At 33.9% G+C, this 21,532-nt stretch overlaps 1 protein-coding gene across 3 annotated transcripts in view; it reads left to right on the forward strand.

The window, feature by feature from the left end:
* The first annotated feature begins 13,304 nt into the window (after positions 1–13,304).
* The window catches only part of mob2b (MOB kinase activator 2b), a 62,596-nt gene continuing 54,368 nt past the window's right edge, over positions 13,305–21,532 (forward strand). Inside the window, exon 1 of one of the 3 annotated variants that reach the window (XM_056478666.1) lies at positions 13,305–13,739. In XM_056478666.1, coding sequence (XP_056334641.1) covers positions 13,726–13,739 — 14 coding nt within the window. In that variant the 5' untranslated portion in view covers positions 13,305–13,725. Of the gene's footprint in view, positions 13,740–14,540; positions 14,553–15,554; positions 15,563–21,532 lie in introns of those variants that run through there. The other 2 variants (XM_056478667.1, XM_056478668.1) reach the window with 2 other exon arrangements.

Consider the following 21,532-nt stretch of genomic DNA (forward strand, 5'->3'; position numbering starts at 1 on the left):
TCAGCATAAGCATTTGCATTAAAATCAATATTAGATTCTGAATCAGAATCGGCTTTAGAAGCAACATAATCATTAAAATTACCATTTGCTTCTGAATCACAAATCACCTTCTGAATCGGCATAAGAATTAGCATTAAAAATCAACATTAGCTTCTGAATCAGCATCAGAATCAGCTTCAGAATTAAAATTAGCTTCTGAATCAGCATAAGCATTAAAATCAACATTAGCTTTTGAATCAGCATAAGCATTAAAAATCAACATTAGCTTCTGAATCAGCATCAGAATTAGCTTCTGAATCAGCATAAGCATTAAAAATCAACATTAGCTTCTGAATCAGCATCAGAATCAGCTTCTGAATCAGCATTAGCATTAAAATCAACATTAGCTTCTGAATCAGCATAAACATTAAAGTTAACATTAGCTACTGAATCAGCATAAGCATTAGCATTAAAAATCAACATTAGCTTCTGAGTCAGCATAAGCATAAAAATCAACATTAGCTTCTGAATCGGCATCAGCTTCAAAAGCAGCATAAGCATTAAAATTAACATTAGCTACTGAATCAGCATTGGCATAAAATCAACATTAGCATTAAAAATCAACATTAGCTTCTGAATCAGCATCAGAATCAGCTTCAAAAGCAGCATAAGCATTAAAATCAACATTAGCTACTGAATCAGCATCAGAATTAGCTTCTGAATCAGCATAAGCATTATAAATCAACATTAGCTTCTGAATCAGCATAAGAATTAAAAATCAACATTAGCTACTGAATCAGCATCAGAATTAGCTTCTGAATCAGCATAAGCATTAAAATCAACATTAGCTACTGAATCAGCATCAGAATTAGCTTCTGAATCAGCATAAGCATTAAAATGAACATTAGCTTCTGAATCAGCATAAGCATTATAAATCAACATTAGCTTCTGAATCAGCATAAGCATTAAAAATCAACATTAGCTACTGAATCAGCATCAGAATTAGCTTCTGAATCAGCATAAGCATTAAAATCAACATTAGCTTCTGAATCAGCATAAGCATTAAAAAAAATCAACATTAGCTACTGAATCAGCATCAGAATTAGCTTCTGAATCAGCATAAGCATTAAAATCAACATTAGCTACTGAATCAGCATCAGAATTAGCTTCTGAATCAGCATAAGCATTATAAATCAACATTAGCTTCTGAATCAGCATAAGCATTAAAAATCAACATTAGCTACCGAATCAGCATCAGAATTAGCTTCTGAACCAGCATAAGCATTAAAAAATCAACATTAGTTTCTGAACCAGCATAAGCATTATAAATCAACATTAACTTCTGAATCAGCATAAGCATTAAAAATCAACATTAGCTACTGAATCAGCATCAGAATTAGCTTCTGAATCAGCATAAGCATTAAAATCAACAGTAGCTTCTGAATCAGCATCAGAATCAACATCTGAATCAGCATAAGCATTAAAATCAACATAAGCATTAAAATCAACATTAGCTATTGAATCAGCATCAGAATTAGCTTCTGAATCAGCATAACTATTAGAATTAGCATTTGAATCAGCATAAGAATCAGCAAAAGCATTAACAGTAAAACATTAGCTTTAGAATCAGCATTTAATTTGGGGAAAAAACAGAATCAGCATTAACACAGGAATCAGAATAGCTTTATAAATAGAACCAGCTTCACAATCAAAATCAGCACTAGAACTAGAGTCTCAATTAAATCCGAATTTGTATCAGAATTAGCATCAGTTTCTGAATCAGCATAACCATTAGCATGAGAATCAACATTTGAATCAGAAAAAAAACAGAATCAGCAAAAAACAGGAATCAGAAACAGCAATAGCATTAGAATCAGAATCATCAGCAAAATCAGCATCAGCAAAAGCAATAGCATTAGCTTCTGAATCAGAATCAGCATAAGCATTAAAATCAGCACCAGAATCAGAATTAGCATCAGCTCCTGAATTAGTATAAGCATTAGCTTTAAAATCAGCATGAAAATACACATTTGAATCAGGAAAAAACAGAATCAGCAACAGCATTAGAATCACAGTCAGAATCAGCATTAGAATTAGATTCAATTAAATCAGCATTCATATCAGAAACAGAATCGGCATCAACACTGGAATCAGAATCAGCCTCATCTTCAGAATCAGAATCAGCTTCTGAAGCAACATTAGCATTAAAATCAGAATCTGAGTTAAATTCTATGATGGGGTCTGGCAAGCACACCGCGATTCAAGTGACAACAAACCGGTCATCAGCTTCTTTGTGTTGAATACTCAAAGTTCGGTATAGACTAATTACCTCAAACACAGAACACCCAAACACTGAAGTGCTTTTTAATTTTCACTATAAATAAAACATATCAGAGATGCAGCAATGTTTTGGGATTTGTCATCCTCTGAGAAAAACGGTTGATGGTCGCCAAGCAACGAGAGAGCAAAGCCAGTTGAAAACCAAGGAAGCAAACGTGCCTCGCGCCCATAAACCAGTATGAAGGAAAGGACTTCATTAAAAAGAAAGCTATATTGGGGAAAATTATTAACTTACCTGATATTGCCACTGTACTCAAGTTTTCTGGGTTGCATTAATCCGCAGCCAATCAGCCATTCAAGTGAACACAACTGAGGTCCTCGATAGCAAATGACCCCTCCTCAAGAAAGTAAATAAAATTGCGTAGATTTGGACACGGTCACTTCTTACAAATGTAATCCGACACCGCCGTAACGCCCGTTGAGAATTTAAATTTCGCGCTCTTCAGATGACGTGCAGGCTAGCCAGCTCCGGTGGAAAGCTTCTTAATCATCCAGGGTTGTCCTAACTCGGGCTGATGTCCTGCTGAGTTTAGCCAAAAGTTTAGCTCCAACTTGCTTCAACTCACCTGCCAGGAAGTTAGTAGAAGCTTGATTAGCTGGTCCAGGTGTTTTTGATTAGAGTTGGAGCTAAACTCTCCAGTACACCTCTTCAGGACCGAGTTTGCACACCCATGATGTAAAGCGAGGACTATTTCTGCTTCGTAAATCCCAGTAACAAAAGCATCTTTAATCAATTAAAAAATATCTCATCATGACTTTATTTCACTCAGCTATTTATACAGTAATGGCCAACAATGTCTTCATAAACATAAATATTGTAATATCTATTACAATCCAATGTTATACATAAATGTAGCTACATACTGTATATGTTAAATTAATGTATAGAAAGTAACAGTTTTCTATATTTTGATGTTCATATTTTAATTTTTCTTATTAATTTTGCTTATGAATTGCATTATGAGAATCTTTCTTCTGACAACCTTTAACCTTAAAAAGTTTGAAAAAGTGCCTGTTTAAGAGTTCACAGCGCTATATCGTCTGGATTAGAGTTGTATATTATGCTGTAAAGACCTTATAATAAGCTGCCAGTACATTTTCAGTTATTTTACAGACTTATTTCTCTAAATATTATACATTATATTATCTCAAACTACAAAAAAATTTTCAATAAAAGTCACTTAAACGGCAAACACAAAATACAGAAACAGTACATTAACATTTATTTTTTTACAGTCCACAATATAAAGGACTGAAATTTATCAATTTTTGTATTACTTAATCTCACAAAATTTCTGTTTTCAAATTATTGACTTGTTTCACAATCTTAAAAAACATGTATATATAAAAACCCTTGACATGGAACTGAATTCTGTCATCCAGAGTTAAAATGTTTATAAATCATGTCTGTTAATTCAGAGGAACCAGCTCCACAATTCTGCAAAAGAATCATGGTTACTATGCTTTTACTTCAAAACTTCATTTTGTAGCTACTATGGATGTTACTTCAAATGCCTCAGTAAAAGTAGTTTGTTTTGAGGTTACTGTGGTTTCACTACCAAAAATAAAAAAAACCATTTTCATTAGGATCAGCTTCAGCTGAGAATGAATGAGCTTCAGCAGTCGCATTAGCTATAATCTGAATCTGATAAACAAACAGATAGAATGAATATGATATAATAGCAAAATATTTCCAACCTGACAGTGTCCATTTCTCAATAATCTGCCACTAACTGTGTATCTGCATGTGTGTGTTTATGAATGGCAGAAGGGCCCAGCTGTGCTGCAGAGATGCGGTGAATGAGTTCTGCTGAACACATACTGCTGGCTTAGATGTTTCTCTATCGATCTCGTCCCGTGACCTTGTCTGTCCTGCAGGTGTTAAATTCAGCTCTGCTCCTCAAATCTGATGTTTTTTTTGGCCCGTGTGTGTGTGTGCGTGTGTGTGTGTGTGTGATTCAGAGAAAGCTGCAGATGCAGAGGTGTTCAAACCTGCAGGACAAACACTGTGGAAAATAACAGAAACAACATTTACAGCTTTAGGATTATTTCTGTGAATGAGATTATTTCAGTGTTATTCTTTAATGAAAGAAAGAAAAAATAGAATGAATAAATAAAAAACAAATGAATGAATTAAATATATTGATATCACGCAAAAAGAAAATGCATTTTTATTTTCAATTAATGCACATTTAAATTAATAAATAAATGTTAATATGTGATTTTATGTGTTCCTTTTTTGCAAATTCAGTGGTAAGAAGAAAAAATTAAATAAATTTAAAAAATGATATGCATATAAAACTGTTTGTGTAACACCTCTAGGTTCACTACATGGATCGCAGGACTTATCAAAATATGTAGATTTATTGTTAGACACTTACATGGATGACCACAATGTGGTGAAAACAGACATTAAACGTGAATACCGGACAATGAATGCCTAACCAGGGGCTATAAGTATGCAGGGGATGATTGAACTGATAACACACAAGGGCGGAACACAGGTGGAGGTGATGGACAAACTAATGGCGGGAACTAGAACTAAGGAGCCCATAGGGAGCAGGATGAAAACAAACCCACAAGGAACACAGGACCTGACAGTTTGACAAAAATAACGTTTTTATTTTTAATTAAGGCAGATATTTAAATTAATATATGAATAAATTAAATTAAATTAATATATGAATAATATTTAGAGAAATAAGTCTGTAAAATAACTGAAAATGTACTGGCAGCTTATTATAAGGTCTTTACAGCATAATATACAACTCTAATCCAGACGATATAGCGCTGTGAACTCTTAAACAGGCACTTTTTCAAACTTTTTAAGGTTAAAGGTTGTCAGAAGAAAGATTCTCATAATGCAATTGTATATATGAATATAGGACAATATCTTCTTCTCCCTCCATCATCCATCAGCTGTATGTGCCACTGACCTCAATCCAACTGGCACATACACACCTAGCAAATGTCCAGATGACCACAGGACCTCAAATCAGCTCCCGAGTGGACTTGGGGCTGATGCATCACCCAAGGACAGTGATAACGCTACGCAGCCAAAACACCCACTGTTGATAGAGACACTATCGCTGGCCCTCTGCTCAACACAGACAGACTGTGACGCATCAGAACAGCATCATGTCTCGTCACTAAAAAAAAAAAAAAAAAAAAATGATCCTCAGGAAAACACCCAGGAAAACATATTTCAACACCCAGAATCTCCAGAGCCACAGCCTCTGTCACCAGACACGTTCTCATTATCATCTTGCTCGCCTCTCTTGGGTTTCTCAAAAAAGATGGAGGAACTGGTGCATGCTGGAACTAAACTTTCACACTCTATTGCCGCAAGCCCCCAGTTACCAACCAAAAAGCGGCCTGCTCCACAACCACCTCTGAGCCCACCTGGAAGAGCCCTCCGACATTTGCCCCACCGCCAGGGCCCAAACAACAACGCACCATCCTCAGCTGGTGAACAAAACTGCTCTCCATGATGTGTCTCGGGTGCCTGCTTAGATAACAGTGTCTTTATCAGATGTTTACAGAACAAGCAGGAACCCAGTGTGCCTGTAGCTTTCTCAACACATATATGTGTTGTATTACGTGACAGAAAACTGAAGACTTTTTCAGGCCGTATAGCAAATCACTCAAATCTTGTGTCTATTAAATATAAATCTGAGACTACTGTAGCAAAAACAGCTAAAACTGTTAAGTTAGCACTTTTAAACATCCGATCACTCAACAATAAGTCACTTTTAGTCAATGATTTTATCAGCTCAAATTGCCTTGATTTTATGCTTTTAAATGAAACTTGGCTAGATGACAACTGTAGTGCAGCAGTTCTGAATGAAACAGCTCCTTTAAACTTTGACTTTTTGAGTGTTTGCAGAGCCAATAGGAGAGGTGGAGGCATTGCTGCCCTGTTTAAAGATGTCTATGAGTGTAAACAAGTGTCATTTGGTGACTTTTTGTCTTTTGAATATCTGAGTATAGCACTAAAAGGTGCTCCACGTATCTTACTGATCATTATCTACAGACCTCCAAAATATTCTCCAGCTTTTATTGATGATTTTACAGAGCTGTTATCATTAGTAACCTCTGAATTTGACTATTTTACCATTGCTGGGGATTTTAATATTCACATTGATAATCCAGAAATCAATGCTGTAAAAGAACTGATGACTGTTTTGAACACTTTTGATCTGACTCAGCATGTTCAAGGACCCACACACAATCGTGGACACACTCTTGATCTACTTATAACTAAGGGTTTACACATTTCATCAACTGTTGTTAAGGATGTTGCACTATCTGATCATTTCTGTATTTTCTTTGATATATTGATCACTCCAGCTATTAAAGACAGATCTGTCTCTGTCAGAAAGAGATGCATAAATGAGAACACTAATGAGCAGTTTATGAAGGCCATATCGCTAGCACCAAGTATATCTGCAGACTCTGTTGATTCTCTTCTTGATTTGTTTAACTCTAAAGTTAAGAATGTCATAGATGACATTGCTCCTGTTAAAGCCAAGAAGATAACTAGCACCCAAAGGGGATCTTGGACTAGGTCCCCAATAATACAAATGGCGAAAAGACAGTGCAGAAAAGCTGAGCGTATGTGGAGAAAGACGAAACTAGTAATCCATTATAATATCTATAAAGACAGTCTTCGTGCTTTTAATATGGAACTAAAAACTGCTAGGCAGACTTTCTTTTCAAGCCTTATAAACAGCAACGTAAACAATGCTCGTAAACTCTTTGCAACGATAGAGAAACTCACAACCCCCCCCAGTCGGATTCCCAGTGAGCTACTCTCTGAAAGCAAATGTAATGAGTTTGCTCATTTCTTTACTGACAAGATCAATAATATCAGAAAGACAATCAGCTCATCCAATCAGCCAAATTGTGTCGACGTCAGACTAGCTCAACCACAACTTAAGAAATCAGACATTATGTCCGATTTCATGGCAATTAATGGCAAAATCTTAGAAGAGATCGTGCAAATTATGAAAACATCAACCTGCAGTCTTGACACGCTCCCCACATCATTCTTTAAAACGGTGTTTACCTGTTTAGAAATGGATCTTCTAAAAGTGGTAAATGCTTCACTTCTCTCAGGGATTTTTCCTAACTCACTTAAAACTGCAGTTGTTAAACCCCTCTTGAAGAAGAGCAACCTGGATAACACCATATTGAGCAATTACAGGCCCATCTCAAATCTCCCTTTCATTGGCAAAATCATTGAAAAAGTTGTTTTTTACCAGGTTAACAAGTTCCTAAACTTCAAGGGGTGTTTGGACAATTTTCAATCTGGTTTCAGAGCACATCACAGTACAGAGAGCGCCCTTATAAAGATAATCAATGACATCCGTCTAAATACAGATTCAGGCAAACTAACAGTGCTGGTACTGCTCGATCTCAGTGCTGCATTTGACACTGTCGATCACAGCATACTTCTGGATAGGCTGGAAAACTGGGTTGGGCTGTCTGGGACGGTCCTCAAATGGTTCAGATCTTACCTTGAAGGAAGAGGTTACTATGTCAGTATAGGTGACCATAGGTCGAGGTGGACACCCATGACCTGTGGAGTCCCACAAGGCTCGATTCTGGCACCTCTCCTGTTCAACCTTTATATGCTCCCTCTGAGCCAAATAATGAGAAAGAACCAAATCTCCTACCACAGCTATGCTGATGACACTCAGATCTACCTAGCCTTACTACCTAATGACTACAGCCCCATTGACACCCTCTGCCAATGCATTGATGAAATTAACAATTGGATGTGCCAAAACTTTCTTCAGTTAAACAAAGAGAAAACTGAAGTCATTGCGTTTGGGAACAGAGATGAGGTTCTCAAGGTGAATGCGTACCTTGGCTCTAAGGGTCAAACAACAAAAAATAAGGTCAAGAATCTTGGTGTGACTCTGGAGTCAGATCTGAGTTTCAATAGTCATATCAAAGCAGTTAGTAAATCAGCATACTATCATCTCAAAAACATTGCAAGAATTAGATGCTTTGTTTCCAGTGAAGACTTAGAGAAACTTGTTCATGCTTTTATCAGCAGCAGGGTGGATTACTGTAATGGCCTCCTCACTGGCCTTCCCAAAAAGACAGTCAGACAGTTGCAGCTCATCCAGAACGCTGCGGCCAGAATTCTGACCAGAACCAGGAAATCAGAGCACATCACACCTGTCCTCAGGTCTTTACACTGGCTCCCAGTCACATTTAGAATAGATTTTAAAGTATTATTACTGCTCTATAAATCACTAAATGGCCTAGGACCTCAATACATTACAGATATGCTCACTGAATACAAACCCAACAGATCACTCAGATCTTTAGGATCAAATAGATTAGAAATCCCAAGAGTTCAGTCAAAGCAGGGTGAATCGGCTTTCAGCCACTACGCCCCTCACTGCTGGAATCAGCTTCCAGAAATGATCAGATGTGCTCCAACATTAGGCACATTCAAATCAAGACTGAAAACACATCTGTTTAGCTGTGCCTTTACTGAAGGAGCACTGTGCTACGTCCGACAGATCGAACTACTATGTTTTTCTCTTCTTTTTAATTCTTTTATAACACATTTTATCAGCTTTTATTTTATTTTATTTCTATTCTTACCATTTTTATGTTTGTTTTTATTTCTCTTATAATTGTTTCTTTTATTCCTGTTTATGTAAAGCACTTTGAATTGCCACTGTGTATGAAATGTGCTATATAAATAAACTTGCCTTGCCTTGCCTTGCCAATGTTAATATGTGAATATGATTATTTCAGTGTTTTTTTTTTTTTCAGTTTTTTGCAACTTCAATGATAGGAAGAAAAAATAAATTAAATAAATAAATAAATAAATAAATAAATAAATAAATATATTGATATCATGCAAATTAAACTGTTTGACAAAATTTATGTTTTATTTTCAATTAATTTATTTAAATTAATATATAGATATTAATATGTGAATGTGATTATTTCTGTGTTACTTTTTTTGCAAGTTCAATGATTGAAGGAAAAAAACAAGCAATCCAATGGCAGTTGTTTCTAATGCCATTCAAAGCAGATCCGTTTTGTCACTGATCAATCAACTTTTTAATCTTTCCCCCATATTATTATATCTCCTTGTAAGTAATAAATTAAAAAAAATAACATATAAATCAATGTTACCATTTCCAAAGAGTAAGTAATATCAAAACTAAATTCATAAATAAATAAATAATAGAATGAATAAATGAATGAATAAAACAAACAAATATGTTGATATCATGTCAATAAATGTTATATTAATGCATATATTATTTTTAAAAAAGTATATATATATATATATATATATATATATATATATATATATATATATATATATATATATTTGTTGCTTATATAAATATATTTTAAATATGCAAAGATATACATTTAGTTTCTTTTGCAACAAAATTCAGTGTTAATTTATCAACGAATGAATGAATGAATGAATGAATGAATGAATGAATGAATGAATGAATAAATAAATAAATAAATAAATAAATAAATAAATAAATAAACTTATGTGAATGTTTTTTTTTGTCATGCCATTAAAAATTGCCACGTTTAAGATCTGGTTTCCTCAAAAATCAATAATCTTTAAAAAATGATCTTCTAAATTACAACATTAATCCTGTAAAATAAAAACAGTCACCTTTATATTTCACCAGAAGTTTAGCGGTGGCTGAAAACACTACACTGTAAAAATGCTAGAATCCACACAATCAATTTGTGTTGGGAGAACATGAAAGAATTAAGTTAACTTAACTAACCTATTATTTTTTACAAATTTATAAGTGCACAAAAAACAATTTTGAATTAGAATAAATAAGTAGTTTGAACAAACAGCAAATGTCTTTTTTTGAGTGTATTGTGAATATACAGTATATACATTAGCTGAGCTCATCTTTATGCTAGCATACATTTTAACATTACAAGACCAAAATATGACTGCAAAATAATGATTTAGAGCTAACTTCTTGTATCCTAATACTGCTATTGAAAGCAGAGCACGAGTCGGTTTTGGTGATTTTGATGATGAATGTCGCCCTCTGCTGGGTGAAAATACTACTGTAATGTCCTGTATTATAAACACTAGCGTTTCTCTCTAAAGTGTATTACACTGTATATATTATAATATTTACGTTCTTTTTAATTAATCCTCCAGCATACTGTAGTATTAGCTAAAGTGAACTGAAAAACTGTAATAAATACTGTAATATACGTTAGTTTTTACATTAAACTGTGGTGTATTGTAGTATAATACACCCTATAGTTGTAGAAAGATACAGTATTGGGTCATTTGTTTATATTACTATAGTTGTTGTGTTACCCTAACAACTATAGAATCACCACAATAGATCACTTACTGTAGTAGTTGTGTTATCATAGCAACAGAAGAATTACCACAACAGATCACTTACTTTAATCATTGTGTTACCATAGCTACTGCAGAATCCCGACAACAGATCACTTACTGTAGTTGCTGTGTTACCATAGCAACTGTAGAATCACCACAACAGATCACTTACTGTAGTTGTCGTGTTACCATAGCAACTGTAGAATCACCACAACAGATCACTTACTGTAGTTGTTGTGTTACCATAGCAACTATAGAATCACCACAACAGATCACTTACTGTAGTTGTTGTTACCATAGCAACTATAGAATCACCACAACAGATCACTTACTGTAGCTGTCGTGTTACCATAGCAACTGTAGAATCACCACAACAGATCACTTACTGTAGTTGTCGTGTTACCATAGCAACTATAGAATCACCACAACAGATGAATCCAAGTACTTTACTCTAGTATGTTTTAAAAACACTACCGTATTATGTTTACATGTGAGTTCTGTAAACTGAGTCGACTCTGTTTTGTAGTGTGATGCCTGTTGAGTTCTGTATCTTTTAGAATGTACTATTTTTATGAATGGAAATACCACATTTGTGCAAATATGCCCTTGTCTCATTCAGGCAGAGTAGACATTGTAGCTTGATTGTTTACACAATGGTGAGAAAATGAACAGGATGCAGGATTTACTGTAACAGGAAAGAACTAAAGCTGTGCGTCACTCAAAGCAATTTGGGAGTGAACAAAGTTTCTTTGTTCATAATATTGACATTAAAAATAATAAAAAAATAATAACAATGCTTTTATTCTAGCCAAAATAAAACAAATAAGACTTTCCCCAGAAGAAAAATATTATCAGACATACTGTGAAAATTTCCTTGCTCTGTCAAACATCATTTGGGAAATAATTAAAAAAGAAAAAAATCAAAGGGGGGCTAATAATTCTGACTTTAACTGTATATATATTATATATATTTTAGTCATTTCAATTCACATTAAGTTTCAGCTTTTTCAGACAAAAACATAATAATAATAATAATAATAATAATAATAATAATAATAATAATAATAATAAAGAAAAGAAAAAAGAGGAAAAGCTTCTTTTCTTTTTCTTCTTCTTAATTTTCTTCTTATTTGTTGTTGTTATAATTAGTATAAATGTTCACTATTATTATTATTATTGTTATTGTTGTTGTTGTTGTTGTTGTTATAAATATTGTATAAGAGCTGGGTCATAAATCATAAATTAGATCATTTTTTTCACTTAAATGTTTATAGTAAAGAAGATTAACACATTATTTGCATTGTAATTATGCAAATTATGCAATATTAATACAATAATAATTACTGTGATATTTAATAAAGATTTTAGTATATAATGGGAAAGGCACATGAGTCAGTGTTTTTCATCATCATCTTCTTTTTTGTTATTGTTATAATAATTATGAACATTCATTTATTAATTATTGTTATTATTCTTATTATTATTGTTGTTGTTATTGTTATTATTATTTGTTATTATCATTATTATTATAAATATATTTAAACAACATCTTGGTCATAAATCATACATTTCATAAATCTATTTAAACAGTTGTTTACAATAAAGAAAATAAACACATCATTTGAACTGTGATATTTAATAAAATAGTTTAGTATATAAAGGGGAAAGGCAAAGGTATCTATGTTTTTTCCATCATCGTCATCTTTTTTGGTATTGTTATAAATATTATTAATATCCATATATTATTATTATTATTATTATTATTATTATTATTATAAATCTATTTAAACAACATCCTGGCTATAAATCATACATTTCATAAATCTATTTAAACAACTGTGTACAATAAAGTCAATTAAGACACATAATTTGCATCAACTGTGATATTTAATACAATATTTTAGTGTATAATTGGAAAAGACAAATGTATTGCTGTAGGAATAAAGCAATATATGTATCTGTAGTATCAAATGCTCTTAATTGTTCTATTTAGTATTAATTTAGCACTTTTTGCAACTTTAATTAAATGGGAGGAAGAAAAAAATCAAGCAATTTAATGACATCCTTTTATTTAATGTCACTTATAAACTGATGAATCGATGTTTTAGTCTTTTCCTCATATTATTCTAATACCTTCTAAATACTAAATAAAAAATACAATTTAAATCAATGATACCAAGTTGCACTAGTAATATCAAAACTAAATTCAAGCATGAATGAATAAATAAAATGTTTAACAATAAAACAAAAGGAAACTTTTTTTTTTTTCAATTAATGCATATATTTAAATGAACATATAAATATTTGTATACTGTTATATATATTTAAATATACTGGAGAAAAGAGAGACTCGTAGTCTAAATTGGAACAAAATTCAGAATTACATTATTGTTTAACATTGAGATGATAATTTAAAAGAATACCTCTTTAACTTTGTTCCCTTAAACCCAAACCTTTTCTTTAAATCTGTGAGGATAACGCATAAAACCGTACGTCATTTAAGACGTCGCCGTGTAGTCCTCCTGATAGTTCAGGAGGAACTACATATCCTAGCATGCCTCCGTCAACCGACCACATCCCGGGAGAGAGGGGGTCGGCATCGAACCTGTGTTTACTTCCGGATTTCCTGTATATGGCAGAGCTTGAAAACAGCCAGTCCGGTTGCCCTACAAGCTGAGAGCAAGAGCCCCGGTCCCGGTACCGACCCGACAGCGAGCCCGGTGCAGCGCGATGCTCTGCTGAGCGGACAGCCGCCATTCCCCGGCGAGCAGCGGCGCGGAGATTAGCGCAGATTTACGCCAGAAACTCTCCTTCGCCAAACGTCAAAGTCAATGCGGTGCTCGACCGGAGCGCTGGAGCTCATCCACCGGCCCCGCCGTCCGCTCTCCGCCGCCAGACACTAACGCGCTTACCGTTCGCCGAGCTCCAGAACCGGGGATTAGTCGCCGCAGAAAGCCGCGGAGCCGCACTGCTAGCTCGGGCTACCCGGAGGACAAGCGGCCACCGCAGCCCCGCTTCCCGTCATCATGGAGTGGTTCATGTGAGTATATTTGCTTTAATTATTACACCGCTGAGCCTTTTAACCAACACAAACCACGAAATCTGTCCCTAACCGAGCCCGTATCCCTCCTCATTAGCAGCACGGAGTCATAATATAAAGTGGGACCCTTTAAGATCATACCTGCGTTAATGAGTGTAAAATATCTCACCCTAAATTCACAGTAACATCAAATTACTGGCTGATAATTGAACAGCTTTCACAGTAAGGTGGCCTGCTGTATGAACATTCTCAGTAAGAGGTATAGTTGCATTAAATTCATCATGGAGTGGTTAATATGAGAATATTTTGGGTTAATTATTATACAGCTGACCCTTTTAACCAACCCAAACCACAAAATCTGTCCCTAACCATACCTATGGCCTATCCCTTTAGCAGATGCTTAATATAAAATGGGACCCTTTAAAATCATACCTAGGTTAACGAGTGTAAATTATATTCATTGCACTAGTTTCACGGTAAGATAGCCTACTGTGTGTAACTTCTCAATAAGAGGTAGTTACATTATTTTCAGAGTAAGCTATGGAGTGGCTCGTGCGAGTATATTTGCTGACCCTTTTAACCAACGGAAACCACAAAATCTGTCCATAACTGAACCCGTATCCCACCTCATTAGCAGTAAGTAGTTATAATATAAGTTGGGAGCCTTTAAAAATAATACCTAATGTAAATAATTTGACCATAAATTCACAGTAAATCACTGGCTAATATTTGCACTACTTTTACCGTAAGGTACTGTATGTGAATTTTTAATAAGAGCTATAGTTGCATTATTTTCATCATGGAGTGGTTCATGTGAGGATATTTACGTTAATTATTGCACCGCTGAGCCTTATAACCAACACAAACCACAAAATCTGTCCCTAACCGAGCCCGTATCCCACCTCATCAGCACTACGTAGTCATAATATAAAGTGGGACCTTTTAAAATCAATATCCTACTATAATGAGTGTAAAATATTTGACCATGAACTAAATTGAGGCAAACTTGACTTTATATTCGCGCTCTCTTCTTAAAAATATAACTCGAGAAAATATTTTCCAATTCTTAAAAGGGGAAGTGATATTAGCAGCCAATGACTATCAACGTGCAACAGTGTTCACAGTCAAATACATAGTGCTCATGTTGATATAAGTCATTCTTACATGAGATTTCAGACTGAATATTTAAAATACCATGGTAAACAATATAGGGAGCAGGTCATAAGTAGCGACTATAAAAGCAACTTCAGGGTAGCCTGCATATGTAAATTCCCAGTTAGAGGTAGTTACATTATTTTCATCATGTGAGTTTATTTCGCATTATTACACCGCTCACTCTTTTAACCGAGCCCAAGTCTGTGTTGAGGTGAATTTGGTTTTACATTCACACAGATGAACTTTCTCTTTAATAATATCATTTCAGAAAAGTACTCTTTGCAAATTCTAAATGGGGAAAATCCTATTAGTAGTCAATGACTATCAGAGTACAACATTGTTCACAGTCAATTAAATTGTGCTAATGTTGTTTCCAGGTCATACTTCAATACGATTTCAGACCCAATATTCAAAAAGACATTGTCACTGAATGAGTGTGCGAATATAATACAGACTTCCCTCAATAAAATCTGCATCCCACCTTGTTAGCTGTACAAAGTAGTTAAAGATGCAATATATAAAGTGCGATCCTTTAAAATAATACCTATGTTAATGAGTAAATAACCGGCTAATAATAATTTGCACTACTTTCACTGCAAGGTAGCCTACTGTATGTCAATTCTCAGCAAGACGAATAGTTACATTATTTTCATTATGGAGTGGTTCATGTGAGTATATTTGCGTTTATTATTGCACCGCTGAGCCTTTTAACCAACACAAACCACAAAATCTGTCTCTAACCATACCCGTATCCCACCTCGTTATCTAGTAATGACAGAGATCTAAAGTGGAACCCTTTAAAATCATACCTACAGTAATGAGTGTAAAATATTTGACCCTAAATTTACAGTAAATTACTGGCTAATTGCAGTACTTTCACAGTAAGGTGCTGTATGTAAATTCTCATTATGGTATAGTTGCATTATTTTCATCATGTTGGTTCATGCGAGTATGTGTGTGAATCATTGTCCTCATCGACCCTTCTGTGTGTTCCTGTATGGCATTGTGTGGTATGACATTAGAGGGACGAATTGTGTTTGGATGATGAGCTCTGTCCGGGTGCAGGCGTGTTTTTACCGGACCGACGTGTTTATAAGTGTGCAGTATATCCTGTAATGTTGGTGGCGTTTACTTTTACTATGATGCAATACTGTCACTTGTGCACTCATCATCATCATCAAATGTGATCATAGCAATTGTTTTTTAACAGTGTATTCTCTGAAACTAACTATATCTACCTCCGTTGTTGTTGTTGCTGTGTCTTCAATTGATTATTCGTGACCATTTCAGCAGGTTTAGTAGTGTCTTCCCAGGCTATAATTTCTATTAATTCATTGTCTATTGTAAATGTGTATTATTTAGCTAATTTATTTGCATTCTATATTACTATAGAGCTACAGTTAATCATTTGATATAGTGCACACATTTTGTAGCTTTAAAAACATGTGTAATGTAAAGTAATTACATTGTAATTATGCATGCTAATTACACTGTTGACGTCTTTTAACCAATCAAAAGCTCAAAACCTTTCCCTAAACCTATCAATATCATTACTTAAATGGATTATTTAAAGACAGCTACTATAAAAATTGAATACCTAGTGACTAGATTCAGGCCTAGTTAAAATAAAACCTAGTTCTGTTAAGGTTGATGTCACAATTGGCAAATACACTAGTTCCTGATGAGCTGTTAATTAGAAAAATAATGTCTAATAAACTAGTATTACACAAAATTAATCTGCTGTGTGTGTCATACATGTCCAAATATTGCACGCTCTGTCAGAGCTATTAATAAGAGCGGATGTGCTGTGACGTCAGCTTCCTGGACTCTACACGCCTTTAAAACATGTTTAGAATTCACAGTAACTCTGAATAATGATAATAATGCATGCACTGATCACATGTCCGATTCATGCACGTTGGAAAATCTTGGTTTGCTTTTAAATAGATCTAAAAACATGACCAGACTAAACTGGTGGATTAATGAAATAATTAATTTTCTTCATCCTCATTGTTGTCACACTGCTTCCAAGCCTCGTCATTGAGTGAGGATATTCACCACCATTGATAGAGCTAGGGCTGTATACTGTATATACAAAATGATCATAATAACAGTATATGCGATATATATGTGTGATAAATTACATTTATTTTGTGCATTGCTTGTTTATCTAAATTTAACCAATCAGACGAATCCTTACTATATTATAAAATTACAACAGCCAATCAGAGTCAGAATATCTGTGCAGGTCTTCACTCATTCATAATGCTTTAGACTAAATGTTTGCAGTTTTTTTAGTCTGAATTAAATCTGGAAAATAAAGTTGACCTGTTTATTATCACAGCTCATAAAAATAGCATTTATAAAGGGAAATTATATAGTGTAAGAATTATCATTATCGTCATACACAACAGCAGTAAGTATCGTATATCTTTAATCTATAGGTAGAGATCCATAGAAAGTGTTGCATTGCATTCATTATTGTGCTGTTTTTTGACCTGCAAACCCTTTCTGGAGAATCCTAACCTTCACCTGCAGAGAGACATCTGTGAGGTGTCAAATAGCCAGGGCTTGTTTTGCTGTGTGAGCTGACCTCACAGCAACCAAAAAAAAAAAAGAGCTTACAGTTGATTTAAGCAACTCTTGCATTGCATTGGTCTCAGATGGACTGAGCCTTTCAACACTATTGACCCTTGCTGTATTATGCCACTTGAATAGTGCTGCTGCAATCTAAGAGGAAATTATAAGTCAGCAATGCTTTTGTTGTTGTTGTTGTTGTTGCTGCAGTGGTTCTTGATTGGCTCTGTGGTTTCGATAAGGTCATTTCTATAAATGTTTGTATGTAAAGGTGAAACAGGCCCTGATTCCACATAATATTACCATGTAGGCCTGGATGATATATTGTTTTCACAATGTGCACATGCACAGTATTTACATCGTAGGATGTATAATATTGAGTTATGATTATAGTTGACCACACTGTAAAAAAACCATGCATTTAATTTGTTTTGTTGAATCAAACGAACTTTTCTGAAGTTGCATTAATTAAATATTAGACAAATAATAAGACTAAAAATATAAAGTTAAACTTTACATAACTTGTATTTAAATTATTTGATTTATATATATATATATATATATATATATATATATATATATATATATATATATATATATATATAATTTTTTAAATTATTATTTTTAATTAATTTATTTTTACATTGAAAGAATATTTTTATATTTCAATATATTTTTATTTTTTATATTTTATTTATTAATTAACTTGTATAAAAATAATATATATATAATTTTTATTATTTAGTTTTTTATTTATGCATTTATTTTATTATATTTTTTATTATACATTTTTACTCTATTATTTTTTTAAATATACAATTAAAAAAAAGTTATAATTGATATTTGTGTTTATTGCATTTTATTAATTAATTATATATATATATATATATATATATATATATATATATATATATATATATATATATATATATATATATATATATATATATATATATATATATATATATATATATATATATATATATATATATATAAATATTAAAATTTTCTTAATGATCTATTATTTTGTGCAATACTTTTTGAATCAGCACACAACATTTGACATTGACAGCAAAGTATATGGAGAGAATATTTAAATAAAAATGTTGTAATGAAACGCATCAAAGAGCTCTTGATTTTATAAATAAATATAGTTTTAAAATTACAATTACTGTTAAATGTTGCCCCAACGGCAATACGTTTTCATTCCCACCACGATTGATCTGTGCTTGCATGTGATATTAGGAGGAGGGGTATTCTGTTTTCTAGAGAGATTCTGATTGGACGAAAATCTTTGTAGTGCAAGACGAGTCATCAGTTCTATAAGTCAGTTTTTCATTGAGTAAATTTAGTTTTTATGATGCTATAAAAACAGATTTTGGTAACATCTGTGTACACTAGCTTGCTAGGTGCTCCTGATCTCATTGTACGCAGTAGTTTGGAGTGCATCTATGCAAACCGATGACAGGTTTACATTCCTGCGTCAGCCCGCATCGTCATTTGAAGGCTGACCGATAATGTCTGTTATATGTCTCGTGTCATTTTATTCAGACGGCTGATGAGAGATGCATCCAAACACGAATACCTTTTAAAATGGTGTTTCCCTCTAAAGTCTGATTTTTATAGCGATCAGCTGTCAAACAAAACCGCGAAAGATTGCTAATGCTTTTTATGGACTTGTTGCATAGCAGAATAACTCAAATAAAGGAAATTGCATTCAGAAACATGTTACAGTTCTGTAAAATGTCCTTTCACAATCCTCAAAACTTGCTGCCTTTCTAAAACCTTGCAAATAGCATTATAACTGCAGCTTTCCCAGCTGTAAGACGGAAATAACTCCAAAGTTCATGTTCGCTGGGTTGGTATGGAAGCATGTTCAGGATCATGACGAGAGGTTGTTGTGTTGTGGATGTGCAATGTATCGAAGTTATTAAAGTGTGCATATCGCAGTATACATATTGAAATGCTTTGCAATAAATTAGAGATTTAAATACCAATGTGGTTGCAATGTATTGCATCAAAACACCTCTCTAAAACAAAGCATGGCATTTTTTTTCTCCAAAAGTCTGTACTGAATTATTTTGGGTGCTGAAACGGGTGCTGAAATATGGCAGTCAAGCCATGTAAAGAAACAAGTGACTCGGCTTTGTTTCAAGTGGTTTAGGTTTTCTGATTGTTCTCTGTTTTTAAGTTGAATAATCTAAACCAGTAGAGCGAATTGGTGGTGACTTTAATTTCATTTTGTTTGTTTACATTGTTAAAATGTGTTCATGTGTTTTAGGGTTTCCTCAACTTTTCAGCCCACAACCCGCAAAATAACACCTCAGAGACTGGCGACCCCTAATATCTTCTGAGCTGGTTATAAATATATAAACCTTTCACACAACGGCGCACACATACCAACAGGCCCAAGTCTATTCATCATTTAATTTTGGAGAACGCCACTCAGAGATCATTCTTCATCTTCAGTTGTGGTCTGTATTTATTTTTAATGTACGTGAGTGCCGTAAAGGTGTCGAAAAAAAGTTGAACAGCTGATTATTTGCATGTTATTGTTTTTTTAATGAAGCTATTTACTGCTATTTCTCTTCAGTAAGTTATGGATAAAATATGGTAATTCTAATAGTTTAAAAAAGTGAATTAGATTTTTGGAAATCACCAAACCCTCCCTGTTTTCCATGACCACTGTTTTATACAACAGTAAAACATGGCTGTTCACTTTCAGAAGTTGAGATATGTTGATGAGATAGTCCAAAAAAACAACAGAATAATCATTTTAATTGATTTCCCCCCACTTAAAATCATCCAATGACAATGAAACTGTTCAAAATCGGCTTTATTTTGTTTTGATTTTATCTTCCGGGATTTGAACTGGGGTTATGGGCACCATATCTTCTGCAATATACATTGCAACTTCATCCACGATCACTTTCCCCCAGGCTCCGCTCTTGTCCAGGTGGTGTAAAATACCAACACAATCTCACGGCAATTCGTAACTTTTTGATTTAGTGGCTAATTCGTACGATCTAATTCGTATAATTTAGTATGATTTGCTCATCACCCAATGACGGTTGGGTTTAGGGGTGGGGTTAGGTGCCACGCCTCCTTTTTAAAATCGTTCAATTTCGTACGACTGAACTCATACGAATTCGTAAGAATTAGCCACTAAACTGACAAAACGTAAGATGCTTACGTTTGCTCGTGAGATCAGGCTGAATATACACATTCAAGTTAATCGCTTAAATGGTTTTATCAGCCAGACCGACCCTGAAATAATACGAAGCATATGTTGGCTATTAAAAATGTAAAAATAGCATATAAAATAATGCATTGTTTAGCATGTCATCACAGTAAGTACAAGCAAAATTTTAATTCTGTTTGAATATTTAAGGCGATACTTAACGTTACTAGGAAAAGTACTATATTCCACAAGAGGGACAAACAAAAACCAGATCAAGCATCACATCACTGAAATGAAATGACACTCACTTTTTAAAGTGTGTAATATTTCAAACAACTGTCCTTAAATATAATTTCCTTTTTTAGGAATTGATAAAAACCAAGAAAACACACCATGCACCACCACATAAAAGCAAAATGGCCAAAGTCCATTCAGATTCAAGTTGCTCACAGTCTCTACACATCTAGATATTGTTAATTGTTCATCAAAAACATAGAGATTAGCATACCTTATGTGAAAGAAATCAATAAACGGTCATGTTCACAGCACAAAATGAGTGGAATTGAAAACAAATCACATCGATTAAGTCATCATTGTCTTGTGTGCCTCGACACACCAAAAATTCAAATTTTTGCATTAGAATGTACTAGAGCTGCACGATATTGGAAAAAAGACTGACATTGAGATATTTAGTTTTTTTTTTATAGTATACAGTATATTGTGATAATGCATTTCCATCGGTTGACATGAATAGCTCAATTTGGAATGATTTTGATGGGGAGAGCGAAAACGGAAATGCTTGAATTTTCTGCCAACCCGACTCCTACACCATAACTTTTCAATCCAGATGGATGGGGCAACCATTACTGCATCCGAAATA

The sequence above is a fragment of the Danio aesculapii genome, chromosome 18, assembly GCF_903798145.1.
Source record: "Danio aesculapii chromosome 18, fDanAes4.1, whole genome shotgun sequence".
Lineage (NCBI taxonomy): Eukaryota > Metazoa > Chordata > Actinopteri > Cypriniformes > Danionidae > Danio > Danio aesculapii.